Below are 14,230 nucleotides of genomic sequence, written 5' to 3' on the forward strand. Positions count from 1 at the left end.
ACATGTCTGTGTCTGCTTTTACCAAAGCCTCACAATGAGGTCACTACAGGCTTAACTGAATAGTTGTTGTGCTCCCTTATCAGTTTGCTTTGTATTTTCTTTTTGTCACTAATATTGACTAGAAAATAGTCTGACACTCAAGTTCAGAGAATGTGTATTCTGAAGAGAATGAAGTATTCATGCAATGAAAAGGACCTATTTAATAACAAACATTTGTATCTTTAGAAGTAACAGTTAAAAGTTGGTGATTTTTTTCCAGATGCTATACACTAAATTTTAATAATCTTCAACCCTAGGAATAATACAAATTAGACTGTGAAATGTAAATAGAGGTTTGTAACAGAAGCAATGTACAAGAACATGCTGAGAGGAAAACAAACCAAAAAATCACTGTCAAGTTAGACACAATCTTGGGAAGAGCAGTTAAGAATCAGCAAAAGGGACACACAGAAAAAAATCCCCACAATCACACATAACAGGAATTCAATTACACAATCAGAGTATTTTTACTGTATAAGATATTCTGTTAATAGCCTGGTATTTAACAGATGAAGTGTTTAATTTTTATTTCTATCCCTTAGCCTTATTGTATGTCCAATGTTGAAAGACTGACTTTATGTATTTAGCATAGGAGATTAAAATGCAGAGATCTATTTTTAATGACAGCACTGTGAACCTCAGATTCATTTATAATTATTTGAATAATTGATAGCCACTATTTTTACCCAGCCTTCATAAAGAAAAACACCTCAAATGCTTTTCTACACCTGCTAAGCATTAAATATATTCTGAATTCAAAATAATTACTTAGGAAGTAGAAATGTATGGAAAGCAAATTTTCTTTTTAGCAACTGACTTGGCGTTGATTTCAGTGAAGAATTTGGATTGTTTAAAAAGCTCTTCGATGCCTGGTATTTTTAAACAAAGTTTACGTACGTCTTTTAGCAACAGCATACCTTTTGAATCAGAAAGTACAAATCTAACTATAGGAAACATGAGAAGTGTTATGGCCTCTGATTGCTGCAGATCAGTCTAAATAAAACTGTAGTATTTAACTTTGCCTTTAAAATCTACTAATTTAAGCAATATTTCACTTTTCTTACAGTATTCCAAAAATCTCTTTGCTTATCCCCTAATATCTTTGTCATTTAATAAAGCAGAACTGATACTATATTATTATAAACACCCTTCAGAAAAAATCTTTGGAGAAAACTGCAACATTAAAGCTTCTCCATGTCTGCTTAAAACTTCTCCACATTTACCTGATAGCATGTCTCTTGCCTTCGAGATATCTTTTTACTTCATTGTTACTACACCAACTACAAGAAAGAAAAAACATTGGCTTTTAACTTCAGTGGATGATACTTTCCAAAAACAAACAAGTAAAAATTCCAAAGCACATCTATTCAATAATCTCTACAACCAAAGTTATTTCTTTCAAAACACTTCATTCACAAATGCTTTTCAAAGTCTACTATTCATTTCCATAGATGTACTCCTGGGAGAATACTAGTAGTATTATCCTGTGCAGAATTCCTTATTATATTTAAATTAAGTATAAAAACATGACTTACCTTTCTATTAACGTGTTCAGAATCTCACTGTTTTCTTGAAAAAGGCAAGTGAGGTTGTTTGGCAAAGAAAGATAGCTACATAAGTGTTCAAACTGGTTTGTTCCATTTACTGCAAAAAAAAAAAGTATAATTCTCATAATTGCATTTTTTTAAATTACAGAAACTACAATAAACGTTTTCCCCCACACCCAAAATGTGGTATGAAGTATGAAAGTGCTAGTAAAGGCACCAGACAGCTGTGTTGGAAAAATGCCAGTAACAAGAAGCAACTTTCCTCAAGCTTCTCCTCTAAGCACATTTCAAGCTTGGTCACATAATCTCAGAGCTCTCAAGGGTCTTCGTTTTAATGTCATCCATTAAATGGCTGCTTTATGCTCCTTGTAGCCCATGACACAATCCGAGGCAGGGAATCAGTGACAGTATACCAGTGAAGTGTAGCACAGCCTCAGAAATACAGAAATTCCACATGCCTGTGATGCTAAACTCTTCAAAAATATTATGTAGGGCACATTGCCATATTCACGATATTACTTAATTGGTTTGAGTCCCTGGGCCCCTGCCCTCCTAACTTTCAGTACAAAGAGTACTACTACTACTTCTTCCATGACACGGCCTCTTTTGCTCCTGAATAAAGGAGCAAAGAAAATGAAGATGAAATCTGTGCTGATTTCCCTCTCAGGGCCAAGGGATTCCCGTTCGCAATCCCCAATAAAACGCTAGAGAAGAGCGATACAGGCCAGCTGTGGGATCAGTGGGTCCAGGGGCCCGGGAGTGCGCAGGGAAAGCAACACCCCAGTGCTACAGCCACCGTCGGCACATCCCTCGGTGGCGGGGACCTGCAGGGCCATCCAAGCACCTGGGATGTGAGGATTGTAACAAAGCGAAGCAAAGCCTTCCTCTTCCACTCTCCTACAACCAACTCACTAGAGGCCCATGGAACTACTCTCTGGAAGTACAGCTGCACTTTGCACCTCATCTTTAGAGTACCTGTAACAAAGAACTCCAGCGGTCACTTCTGGTCCAGACTATGAATTTGAGAAAACTTGTTACAGAAAATCAAAGTTCACAAGTAGAGGTTTCTCTTTTTTTTTCCCCCCCCCCCTCCCCCAAATGCTTAAGCATTGCTATTGTAAAATGAAAATAATCTACATTTTAAACACAATTTGTCAAGAAGGTTAATATCAAAGTAACATTCTACAAGTTCTGTAGCTGTCCTCATGTCAGCTCAGCACCACATATCATACGTTGTTTTAAATGTGGGAATCCTGAAGCAGTGTGAACCTACTTATCATTACTATAAGTAATATCTTCAGATTTATATTCAACCCCTACACACATCACATGCAGAGGACAGTAATGTATGTTAATAACACCAATTATTTGGGGTATAAGTAACATCAGTATATTTGGAGATTTTAATTATTGGTGGATGCTGATTTGAATGAAATCAATGCAAGGAAAAGCAGGTCTCATTTGAAAACCGTAATCAATAGATTTGAAATAATCAATATTTCAATTTTTAACAGAAGAGCATCAGTTTCCATTTTAAGGAAACAATTTTTTTTTTTTTCATTTTTCATTATGCAGATATGATTCTGCACTGGTAACTAACCCACATTCATCCCATCAGCTTCTTCAGAAAGGAGAGTTTAAGTGTAATTTATTTTGTCTATAAATGTTTGTATCTTTTGAAAAGCTGATTTAATACAAAGCAGACAGTACCTTGAATTTCTGCAGGCGCTGGGACTCCATTTAAGTAATGGAAAAACAAAGCAGAACATCTCAGGAAAGGCATGATTCCAGCTTTTAGATTCCTCCACAGGTGCCAGCCTGAGGAAATTTCTTTCAAGGCACTTAAGAGAGCGCAATAAAAAAAAAGTTTGCTTTTATTTAACCATTTCAGTCTGAGAGCTGCATTTAGTAAGTCTTCAGTCATACTGCATATTAAATTACTGACTTCAGTTGAAACAAGCATTATGCAAAATGTTTATTTCAAAGCTAATTCCAAGAAAAACTCCGAAATAGAGATTCATAAAAATGTAACCAACTGGGACAGTAAATTAAGGAAAATTTTGCATAAACATTGCAGATCCTACAAAGTTTTCTGTACTCAGACACTGCCAATTCCATATTCTACACATCTGCAAACTGACTAAAAAAGACTGTTCCAGAGCGTAAACTTCATGAGGAGGTATCTTCACGAGCACAGAGAAATTTATAGGAATAGTTATTTGAAAATGGTATCTAGAAGTAGTGGATAAGAAACAACAGGCAAGAGTTTCCAAGTTAAAAGCCTCATCTTTGACAGCATTAGTAAATAGAATTCAGGGTGTAGTTAACATTGAGTCCAAGAGGAAGAAAATATTATATATTTTATCAAAAGATTGCCCTTTTACCTTCCTGTACACTGGCAAAGAAATTTATACAGTGTAAGCACAGCTACTTCCTCTTCACTGTTAGTGTTTTCTTGATCCATGCCATTCTCTTCTGAAGAGGAAAGAAATAAAGAGCAAGTTACTTCATATGTACATGTTTACACAGCAAGAATGTAATTTTTCAAGTTTTGAGAAAAAGGCCAAAACTAAGTGAAACATTCCACTGTACTACAATAGTACAAATGCAATACACTGTACTGGAAAAAAAGGTTTCTGCTGCACATCTTATGTTTTAAGTTTATGCTATTGTCATCTCCAGCAAGGTGTTGGTTTACTTGTTCGATTGGTTGGGTTTCTTAACGTATTTGCCTGGAGTGCTTGGCTTTTGGCATACTACACCTTATCCAGTTCCCCTCGCCAGAAGATACATTAATTTCTTACTTTGCTAACTGCAACTTATTCATGGTGCGATGCCTAAGCCAAGTCTCTCCCATAAACACTTCCAGGCACTGCTACATTAGCTGAAAAGCTAGGATTCATGACTAGCTATGCTCCAAAAAACCTCCGGAGTTAAGCAATAAAGACAAAAGACTGGACTTTCATGAGTACCATTTATCAGTACTTTCTATGGGCTGAAAGAGAGCGCACCAGCAATTTCAATTTGCAACTGTAAACTGCATACATTTACCAATAGCCCCATAGTGTTTTCCAAGTACAGATTTGAGGAATCATTTCAATAGAAGTTGAAAGAAAGAAGCATTACCTGTTGATGAGGTAAGTAAAATTTGTATTATGTGTGCCATAGTGACAAGATGAAACAGGTGAAGATCTCCAGTGCCAAGACTAACCCCTGAAAAATCCTGACAATGTATGGCAGGGAAAGAGAGCACCAAGCTTACCTGAAAAGGAAAACAAGAAAGCTTGTATATTCCTTTTCTTTTTGAATTTCCCCATTTTCTCTGTTCATGCTGCAACTATACCCTTTGAAGGCAACATACCTCATAAGGCTAATTTTTCAGCTAATTAGCCAGCCATTATTTAAGGGAACAATGATTAACTATCAGATTTTATTTGGGGTCTGTTTGTTTGGGATTTTTTTTGTTGTTTGTTGGGGGCATTTGTTTTGGGGGTTTAACATTCAAAGCATATACATTCTGCCTCGTTTCACCCCCTTTTATTTATAGATAAGAATACTTGCAACGAAAAAAGCCTTTAAATTGCATTAAGTAGTGAAAAGATTAAAAAAACTAAACGTTTTTAAAAGGTTCCTAACCTAGAGTAAACAAAGTTTCCAATGAAGTTTTGACATAGTGTCTACTGGATCAAAATATTATTAATATGTATTATGGAATACTTACCAATAAATGAAACATGTCAATATCAAGTATGCAAGGAAGATTTCCATTTTTTTCATTAGGCACCAGTGCTGAGTATTTCAGAGAGAAAAATAAATTTATTAATTGAACACTTATATATGAAAAGATTTTAGCATACTTCAGGTACAAAATGAGACACATCTCCTTGGTTTATATGCTTAAAGTACTTAAAATACAAATGTACCTGTTTTCTTGAATTCACACCTTTCTGGCCAAATGTTCAACACTATTGGAAAGACTCTTGCCTACTTGACTATACTGTACTGAAAATGAAACAAACCCAAAATAACTATAAAGTAAGGGCTGCCATTCACTACTTCTATCGTGATTGTCTTTCATTGCTCAGGTTTCCAGTGCGAGATGAGACAGTGTCTCCAGCTCTCACCCAGAAATAAGCTCAAACACCAGTGGCTAAACAGAAACATTAATTGTTGTCTGTTGGACAGCAGTTCAAAGGAAATTTCTGCAATTCACTTAGCTCTCTTTATAAGGTTCCCTAAATTTGCCTCACGTAACTCACTTGTCTTAGGGACTCAAAAATGCATTGCTAAAGAGTCTCTTAAATTCATTATTTTATCCCTAATTAAGAAAGAGCTGGCATTGGTCTCTCCTCTCTGTAATATTCACATTCACAGTAACCACAAAGCATTAACCAAAGCAGTCCAGCTGAAAACTGAAATTCACACACTTAATACATTCCAACTAATGAAGTAAACTCCATCTAAAAGCAAACAGAAAGTGTTTTGAAAATGTTACAATGTATTTAAAACAACAATCAAGGAACAGTTGCAAACTTTACTCCAAGCAGTGAGATCTGATTTACAGTAAGAGTTCAAACTGCAGCTATGAGATTAGTTTTACAATGTAGCTAAAAGCATTAAGATGCCAATTTTAAAAACACTACTACAGTAAAAACGGTCTCCTCATAACAACTTAAATACTTCAGTTGAAGACTGCTGCCTTGCTGGTCAGAAAATTAACAGCTAAAGATCTGTGACATTTTGAAATTATTTCTATTAGCAAACATTTCCCCACCATTCAGATTTCAAATGCTTTTACTTTTGTAAGCATACAGCCACAGAACTCAACCCAAAAGTCTGAAAAATGCTTCTATCAAAAATGTGACCAGACCAAGGGACTTCCAAAACCAAACTTTTATTCAGTAAGTTATCTCTATGTATAAATAGTTCATAAAATACTGACAGATCAAAGGCTAATAAGTTTCCTTGCCTTGAAAAATAGCAAACACTTTTCCTTCATAAAAATAAAAGCAGTACAGTTGCTTCTGTCAGCTGGAGGGAAAAGCTTTGAAGAAACAGTGAGTCAAGTTTTCAAGAAACCCCAAAGCACGCAGAACACCATATACTACAAAGTTCCAGTCAAATAGCTAGCAACATTTTCTCTTCTGCTTCACATAGAAAATGGCTCAACCATTACTGCTACAAGCTGATGTCAATTAAGTTCCTCCCCACAAAGCTGCCAACTGTTTGCTGAAGTAGGCAGTATCAATTCTACTAGTAATTTCAATATATGAATGCATTTTAAAAGTTTCCCTGCTCTACTGACTGTAGGTATTAAAATTATCCCATTTTATAACACCCTTTCAGAATAGTCCCCTCATGGGTAACTACTGCATTAGGCTGAACTTCAGACTTTTTACCTGTATCTACAAATGCTTCAAGCTTGGAACATTTTGGCTGTTCTCATTAAAATCCTCAACTAATACATCACATCACATAATAATTCCTGTCTTACCACAGATCCTACTTTTCAAAGGCAGAGAAGTTTGCAGATATATTACAGACCTCTGAAAATCTCCTATTTCCTTCCAATGCGGTATTAAGATTAATTTCCTCCTCTTTAAATTTCCAGCGTATCACTTTTCTTTTGTGAAGGACCACACTTCTGTCTCCTTTGCTCTAGGTACCTTTCTAAAAGCAGCAATATAAATGCTGGGAAGAATCAACAGAACTCCTTCACAGCAAAACATCAGTGCTTCTCTTGAAATCTATCTTGGAACTGCAGACGAAAACAAATGTCTTTTTTCCACAGTACGAGAAAATATGTATAGGTACACATGTGAAAATATCAGCTCTTGGTCTATTACTTAAAACCACTACATAAAGCAATCTTCTTGTAAGCATCTTTCTATATCTGTATCTTTGTAAAAAAACAGAATAAGGTGGTGAACTTACATGCTAAGAGAGTACAAAAGTGACCCTGTACTGCTGAGAGAGATGACACTGTCCAGTGAGCTGCTGCAAACCTTGTTAATGATGTAAGACAGTCATCCTTTAAAAACAAAGAAAAAGACACTGCCACAGTTAAGAGTTCCTCAATATGACAAAGTCTTTTGACCTACAGCACTCTTTTCAGACCCTCAGATGCACTTTATGGGAGCAGTTGGAGTGCGTGAGCACATGACAAAGATATTTATGTTTATGCAAATATACAAGTTCCCTTCAGTATTATTTTGACTGTTGCCATGAGAAACCCTGGCCTTACTAAACTATTCATTTATAGAAAAAACCCCACATAATAGTTTTGCTAGATTTGATTTTTACGTAGATTAGTAATCACATACTGATTGACTGAACAGTGGGATTGAACAAATAAAACTATCAAATAACTGTAACTTTAGATATTATGCGCTGAAGCAGCACAATTCCCTCTTCTTCCCCCAATTCAGAGAGGAATTGCTACTTGATCCTTACCTGTCGACAAGGTAAATGACCAAATAATGGTTTATCTTCATCAGCTAAAATTCGTTCTGGAAAAAAAACAAAACCCCAAAATATTTCAATGCTGTGAATTTAACTAAATTCAGAAATTCACGTGTAAAGGAGCAAAATGAAGACATTAGTACCTATAGTCTGTATCGTGTAAGCACAGCTTCCCCAGCACATTATAGGTACACGTGGATCTTCTTCATTTGGATGAACTTTCAAGCCTACTTTGTATGTTGCTGTACCAAAAGTTGTCAACATCTCTTTTATGCTCTCAGAATAAGGATTCCTAAACAAAAAAACCCAATATTACGAATTCATTTTTTCTCCACTGGCAGCATAGTACTTCTAATGATGAGCATTCACCCCATTGCTGAACACCTGGATTTTTAAAATTTAAGTAAGAACTCCAGTATCTTTCTTTGGATCTGGTATTCTGTATCTTCTTTTCTGTGACAGATATACTCCCAATTATTTTTTTATTATTTGATTGGAACCAATCTCACTTTTTAGCATTAAGAATATCCAGTCTTCAAAGATAATATAGTGAAAACAAAATTAAAAGAACTATGTGTGACTGATGGCAAAATCTGTCATCAGCCTGGGATAGGTGTCTTGCATTTTTGTGTGCAGTTGGCAGATAAATATCTGTGCCATGTAATGAATTTCATTACTTTCTCCCCAAGTGAAGAAGGGGTAGACTCAAACACAAACATACCACAGCAGCTGAAATTACATAGTAACATACACTCCATTTCATAGTCTTTCTTGATGTTTTACTTGTAGTGCTGAGCTATGATGATGAGTCCTTCATCCAGTTATGAGTACTAGGGAAAGAAAGCTTAATACTAATGCTGAAATTTATACAACAGCAGCATCTTCTCTGCACATCCGTGCATCATATCTGCCTCTGAAATTCTGCTGCATTATTTACTACTTGTGGGTTTGACTTCAATACCATCATAATGATAGGATCAACATTTCTAATTAAGGCAAAATTCATTCTTTTGCCTTAATTAGTGAGACCTTATAGTACAGATGTCACATTCTATTTTTGTGTTACCATTTCATGATGAAGTTTTAGCGATTTACTAAGATGTAAATACATACTTCGGTTTGAAATCTGGTCTAAATCCTTCAGGTAGTTGCAGCTGATCCATTTTTTCTGAATTACCAGAATTGCCTGTATAAACAAGAAGTAATAAAACACCGATAATTCACCTATATGTAATCTTTACATTATAAAAAAAGTGCAGGAGCACATCACCAGAAACTAATTCCAAGCTACTCTTGCCACTTTTGCCACCATCTCTCAATATCACTGTGGTAGAACCATACTACTTGGTCTTTTTCATGAACTGGGGTTGTTTAGCCTGGAGAAAGAGAGGCTGAGGCAAGACCTTTTCGCTCTCTACTACTACCTGAAAGGAAGTTGTAACAAGGCACTTGTTACTTGGGAGAAGAGACCAACAAGTGATAGGACAAGAGGATTGCACTGGTGGGGGTAAGGGGGTTTAGATTGTATATTAGGAAAAATTTCTTCAATGAAAGGGTTGTCAAGCATTGGAACAGGCTGCCCAGGGAAGTGGTTGAGTCGCCATCCCTGGAGGTATTTAAAAGACACATAGACATGGTGCTTAGGGACATACTTTAGTGGTGGACTTGGCAGTGTTAGGTTAACTATTGGACTTGATGATCTTAAAAGTCTTTTCCAACCTAAACGATTCTATGATTTTCACATACAAACACACACATTTCTTCAGACTTACTTGCACAGTCTTCATCTCGAAGTAAATACAGTGCTTTTATTTGCTGGGATATTGTTTTGATCCACTGAGCTAGGTTTGGTTGGCCTGAAAAGTCTAACCTGTCCAAAAACATATAGAAACAGAATACACACATTAGTTAAGAACAAACTATATACAGAATTAGTATTTCATAGGCATTTCATGTTGTTGTGTTTCTCAACAGGGTCCTTCTCTGTTGCCCGCATATTTCGCCATCTTCAGTTCTTTTCCTGCAGGTCCTACACTTCACTGTCCTTCCATACCCTAAGTTCCATACTATATAACAACCAAGGAAGGTCCATAAATCCAAACAAGCAGGCAGGCAATCCATTTGAGAGTATCAAAACAAGATAATAAATGTTTTGAAAGGGGATTTTGAGGTGTGGCTTCTTTAGGATTTTGGTTTTTACATTTATTGAGGACATTTATAAAGCAAACAGACCTGTTAAACAAAACTCTTGGTGGAGGAAGTAGAGGAATAACGGTGTTGCTTAAGCACTCACAAAGTGGGCAAAGGAATTCACCATTTTCTACATCATAACTTGTGTGTACTCGTAATCTTTGTTGTCTTCGTTGCTCTTTTGCTTGGACAGCATCAAAATACCTTTAGAAAAGAGCAAGATATTAGTGGCAAATTATTAAAACATTACTTTAACATATAAATTAATGAATTCTCATGAAGACACTGCTTTGCCTTTTCCCAGATATACATAAGAAAATTATCTGAAGGAAAAAGCTCTAGCCTCTGACTGATAAAGTACTATTAACTGCAGGCTATCCCTAGTTTTTGCCAGCCAAAATCCCCTCAAAGTGCTGAAGTTCATTGGCCTGTTGAAATCACATTTAAGTATGAACTTTAGCAATTTCCATTTATGAAAAAAGGTTGAGGGGGAGAGGTAGAGAGAATGTTGAAGGACTAAAAAAAATTTCTTAATATTTTATGTAAAACTTAAGGGAGGTGCCATGAGCATTATCCACATGCATATTCCATTACAGGTCACAACATAGCAACAAGGGGAAAAACTGGTGGCTGATGTCTGAGTCCTATGTGAATAGGAACTGAATTCACTGCTTTGCTAAAAATAACTGCTATTCCAGAAGCCTCTGGAATGGTTTAGAGCATGCCCAACAATGCCCCAAATTGGCCTGAATAAAGGCATCTAAGGACCTTTCCAGGAGTTAGTGGCAACCACACAGGACTGTACACGAACTACACAAGAAGATGAAGAACGCATCTTCAGTGAGCAGTGATATCAAAGACCACAAATGAAACCTGCATTAATAACCACTGCATGGTTATGGCCACAGAGTCTCTGAGAGCTCCTGTGAGTCTTGACACACAAGGCAGAATTTGAAACCAGGCACTTGAGGAGCCATGCCAAGGACCAAAGCAAGGGCCTAATCAAACTCAGAGGTTTGACGGGTTTGCATTTGTCACATGGCATTGGCACCACATAGCACTAAGCATGTTTAGCCCCCTCCAAAAATCAAAGGATAAAAATGACTGAAAAAAAGTTTTATTTAAAAAAACAACTAAGAACAAAGGATAAAATTGAGTTTATGTTGAAGATGAGCTTGAGCTTGGTCACAGATGTGTCTACTTCGAATTAAACATGATGGAGGAATTAAGAGTGCAAAGGATACACTGTCATTTAAAACTTCAGTAGAGAGTACAAGAAGCAGCAGGAGAACATCTATTACTGAACTGCAAAAAACTCCCAAAACATCTAAGATTCAGTGCGCAGATATACGTGCGCCACAGAGGATTATGCACAGTGATAAGCCAAAGGGAATGAAAGCTGTCATGCGCGGCTTTGGATTCTTCTTTACCAAGATGACAGATAGTAAATGAAAATTCTTTTGAATGTGTTTAAAGTACGTATTATAATGATTTCTACTCCTCACTCCCAAACGGAAAGCTGTTTTAATCACTTCATGACGTTCCTTTTTAAGTTTACTACACAGTAGTAATTTTGCCATTAAAATTAATGCCATTCAGCAAATGGATGGCATGGCATGCTATTTGGACTAAAAATTGAAATATAGCTTTTTACCTTTGCCAACAATGAGCATGCATAATATGTCCACAGCTACCTGTGTGAGTTCCACATGACAGATCTGGGTGCATGAATAATGGATCATACTTTTCTGTATTTAAAATAAAACAAAACAACTTTGAAATAAGCATTTATCAAAAGACTTAACTGCAGATAAATGTTACCCCATTTGTGTTATTAAACTTTATCGCAACTCATTTGATGAAGCATAAAACCTATTACTAATCCACAACAATTTAAACTGCTTACATCATTTACAAGTATCATGTAATTTTGTTTTGAGCATATGTACTGTACTTAGACTTCAAACCAAGCTTTTGGATGTGCCGAGCCCTGATAAAAGTCCCCGAGATCTACCTGCAGTTGTGGTGGTTCAGTGCCATTAAACAATAGGTCCAAGAACATTAATCTTCAGAGTGAGAGTACAAAATTTTTCAGTGCAGAAATTTTCCGTGTGTTTACATATACAGAATCCAGAGAAAACTTTCTAACAATGCCACTGATCACTGATCTGTTTCAGAAAGTAACCTACATCCAAGCATTTTTTATTATCGCTAAGAGACAGTTCAGATCATACAACTGAGAGGTAGGAATTGTATATCTTGTGCTTTTACAGCACTACATCAACACCTCCTCTCTCTGTAATGTTATGGGCATAGTTTAAGAACAAACACTTCTGATTTTAAAGTGTTTTTTAATAGTTATAAATAATTTGTCATAAATGGCTGGCAGAGCATTTAGGTAATACTTTGCAGTGATTTTACACACACATTTCTGCCTCAGTAAAATGTGAGAGTTTTGCCACTGATTACAACAAAGTCATTGACATCTATACAGTTAACATAAGGTGACGCTACCGTCTCAAAAGAAAACATGCAGTTGTTACAGTGACTCCAACATTCACTAAAGACAACTATGAACACTACTTACCAGGGTCTGGAATAATTTTGTTTCTATTTTTAGACAACACAGTTGATCGCTGAATAAATGCTGCCAAGACCATAGCCCTGCTGTCCACTTTAACTTCTTGTTCCTCCTGACACAATATACACATAACAACCTGTCTGTGTTCAGCTACTCTAGTTTGCTCTGGTCCCAAGGCTGTGAGTTTTGCATCTGAAATTACAGGGCTGGAATATTCAAAGAATACTAGTGAGCAAATTATATGAAAACCATTACAAATCAGATCACGATTTATGTGTGATTAATGAGCTTTCTAGCTTTATGATAAATGCTCTCTGACAAAAGGGTTTTGGCATTTATACAACAATTCCTATGTCCCCAGAAATAGAACATATTTTCCAGAAAAAATTGATACCTCCCCAATAGTAGTACCCACTCCAGTTTAACACAGAAGCTAGATCTGTGACCCTCCATCATCACCATCCCTTAAGCATCTGACATAAACTCTGAAAACACTCTCCACTTCCCCATAAAAAAAAATTAGCACGCTTCAATTCGTATTTCCAGCTACAAGGAGATTTTCTTCCAGATCCTCAACAGACATATAATCAGTTATATCCAATTTACTATGTTTAATAGCATGGTCTCTTCAGTATCATTAAAAATTTACTGGATGATTTTAAACAGGGAAACAATTTTTTCTGTATGTTGAGCACTATGAGGATGGGATGAGGGAGAAAATATCTATCCCACCGTCTTGACAGAAAGAGAGACGAAAACATTCCACTTACTGCTGCTTTTTCGGTCTCAAACTTATGAATAGTTTTCCACCAAGACTAAAAAAAGGGCTTTTTTTTAAGCAGTACCAATAGGACGATCTGATGTAAAAGTTAAAGGAAAAAAATTTAAATGACATTCCTTTACCTATTTTCATGTACTCCAGAGGTTGAAGTATCTAGCTCCTCCAAAGTCTGCTGAAAGAGTTCTTTGTTTTCATTAATGAAGTGCCGTTGCATCTCAGACATCTGGGCCATGATCTTTTCCCTGCGCAATCTGGCAATCTCAGCTTTTCGCTTCCTTTCAGCTTTGTCTTTATCACGCGAACTCTGAAATTGTATTGTTCACTCAGTCATTTTTAAAGTCTTGTTGCAACAGACAATTTATTTTAGCTATTACTATGTGTAGCTTGTACTAGCCCCCAAACAATGAAAATCTCATAGAAAGACAAAAGAAAAGGCTACAAAATTATTTTCTGCCCTTTTTTTTAAAAATTCATTCAATGCCAGGTAGAACTGCAGATCCAGAACAGTACCTCTCCCCCTCAACCTTTAACTGTATTTTGTATTTTTCTTCCCTTTGAGTATTTGTAAGATAAAAAGGTAAGTTAGCACGGGTCTCGAGTGCTGCTCTCCCTCCATACTAGCTGTATTCC

General features: G+C 36.3%; 1 protein-coding gene across 3 annotated transcripts in view; it reads right to left on the reverse strand.

Moving 5' to 3' along the window:
• The window catches only part of UBR2 (ubiquitin protein ligase E3 component n-recognin 2), a 57,990-nt gene that overhangs the window by 4,032 nt on the left and 39,728 nt on the right, over positions 1-14,230 (reverse strand). For 2 of the 3 annotated variants that reach the window (XM_075749166.1, XM_075749167.1), the window contains exons 29-43: positions 13,723-13,904; positions 12,826-13,025; positions 11,893-11,986; positions 10,281-10,442; positions 9,821-9,918; positions 9,162-9,234; positions 8,192-8,340; positions 8,040-8,095; positions 7,521-7,617; positions 5,308-5,375; positions 4,713-4,848; positions 3,971-4,061; positions 3,297-3,427; positions 1,575-1,683; positions 1,263-1,319 (exon numbers count right to left, since the gene is read on the reverse strand). In XM_075749166.1, the coding sequence (XP_075605281.1) occupies positions 1,263-1,319; positions 1,575-1,683; positions 3,297-3,427; positions 3,971-4,061; positions 4,713-4,848; positions 5,308-5,375; positions 7,521-7,617; positions 8,040-8,095; positions 8,192-8,340; positions 9,162-9,234; positions 9,821-9,918; positions 10,281-10,442; positions 11,893-11,986; positions 12,826-13,025; positions 13,723-13,904 (1,703 nt within the window). Of the gene's footprint in view, positions 1-1,262; positions 1,320-1,574; positions 1,684-2,561; positions 2,600-3,296; positions 3,428-3,970; positions 4,062-4,712; positions 4,849-5,307; positions 5,376-7,520; positions 7,618-8,039; positions 8,096-8,191; positions 8,341-9,161; positions 9,235-9,820; positions 9,919-10,280; positions 10,443-11,892; positions 11,987-12,825; positions 13,026-13,722; positions 13,905-14,230 lie in introns of all 3 variants that reach the window. The other variant, XR_012834695.1, reaches the window with a different exon arrangement.

Source organism: Balearica regulorum, chromosome 3, assembly GCF_011004875.1.
Source record: "Balearica regulorum gibbericeps isolate bBalReg1 chromosome 3, bBalReg1.pri, whole genome shotgun sequence".
NCBI lineage: Eukaryota > Metazoa > Chordata > Aves > Gruiformes > Gruidae > Balearica > Balearica regulorum.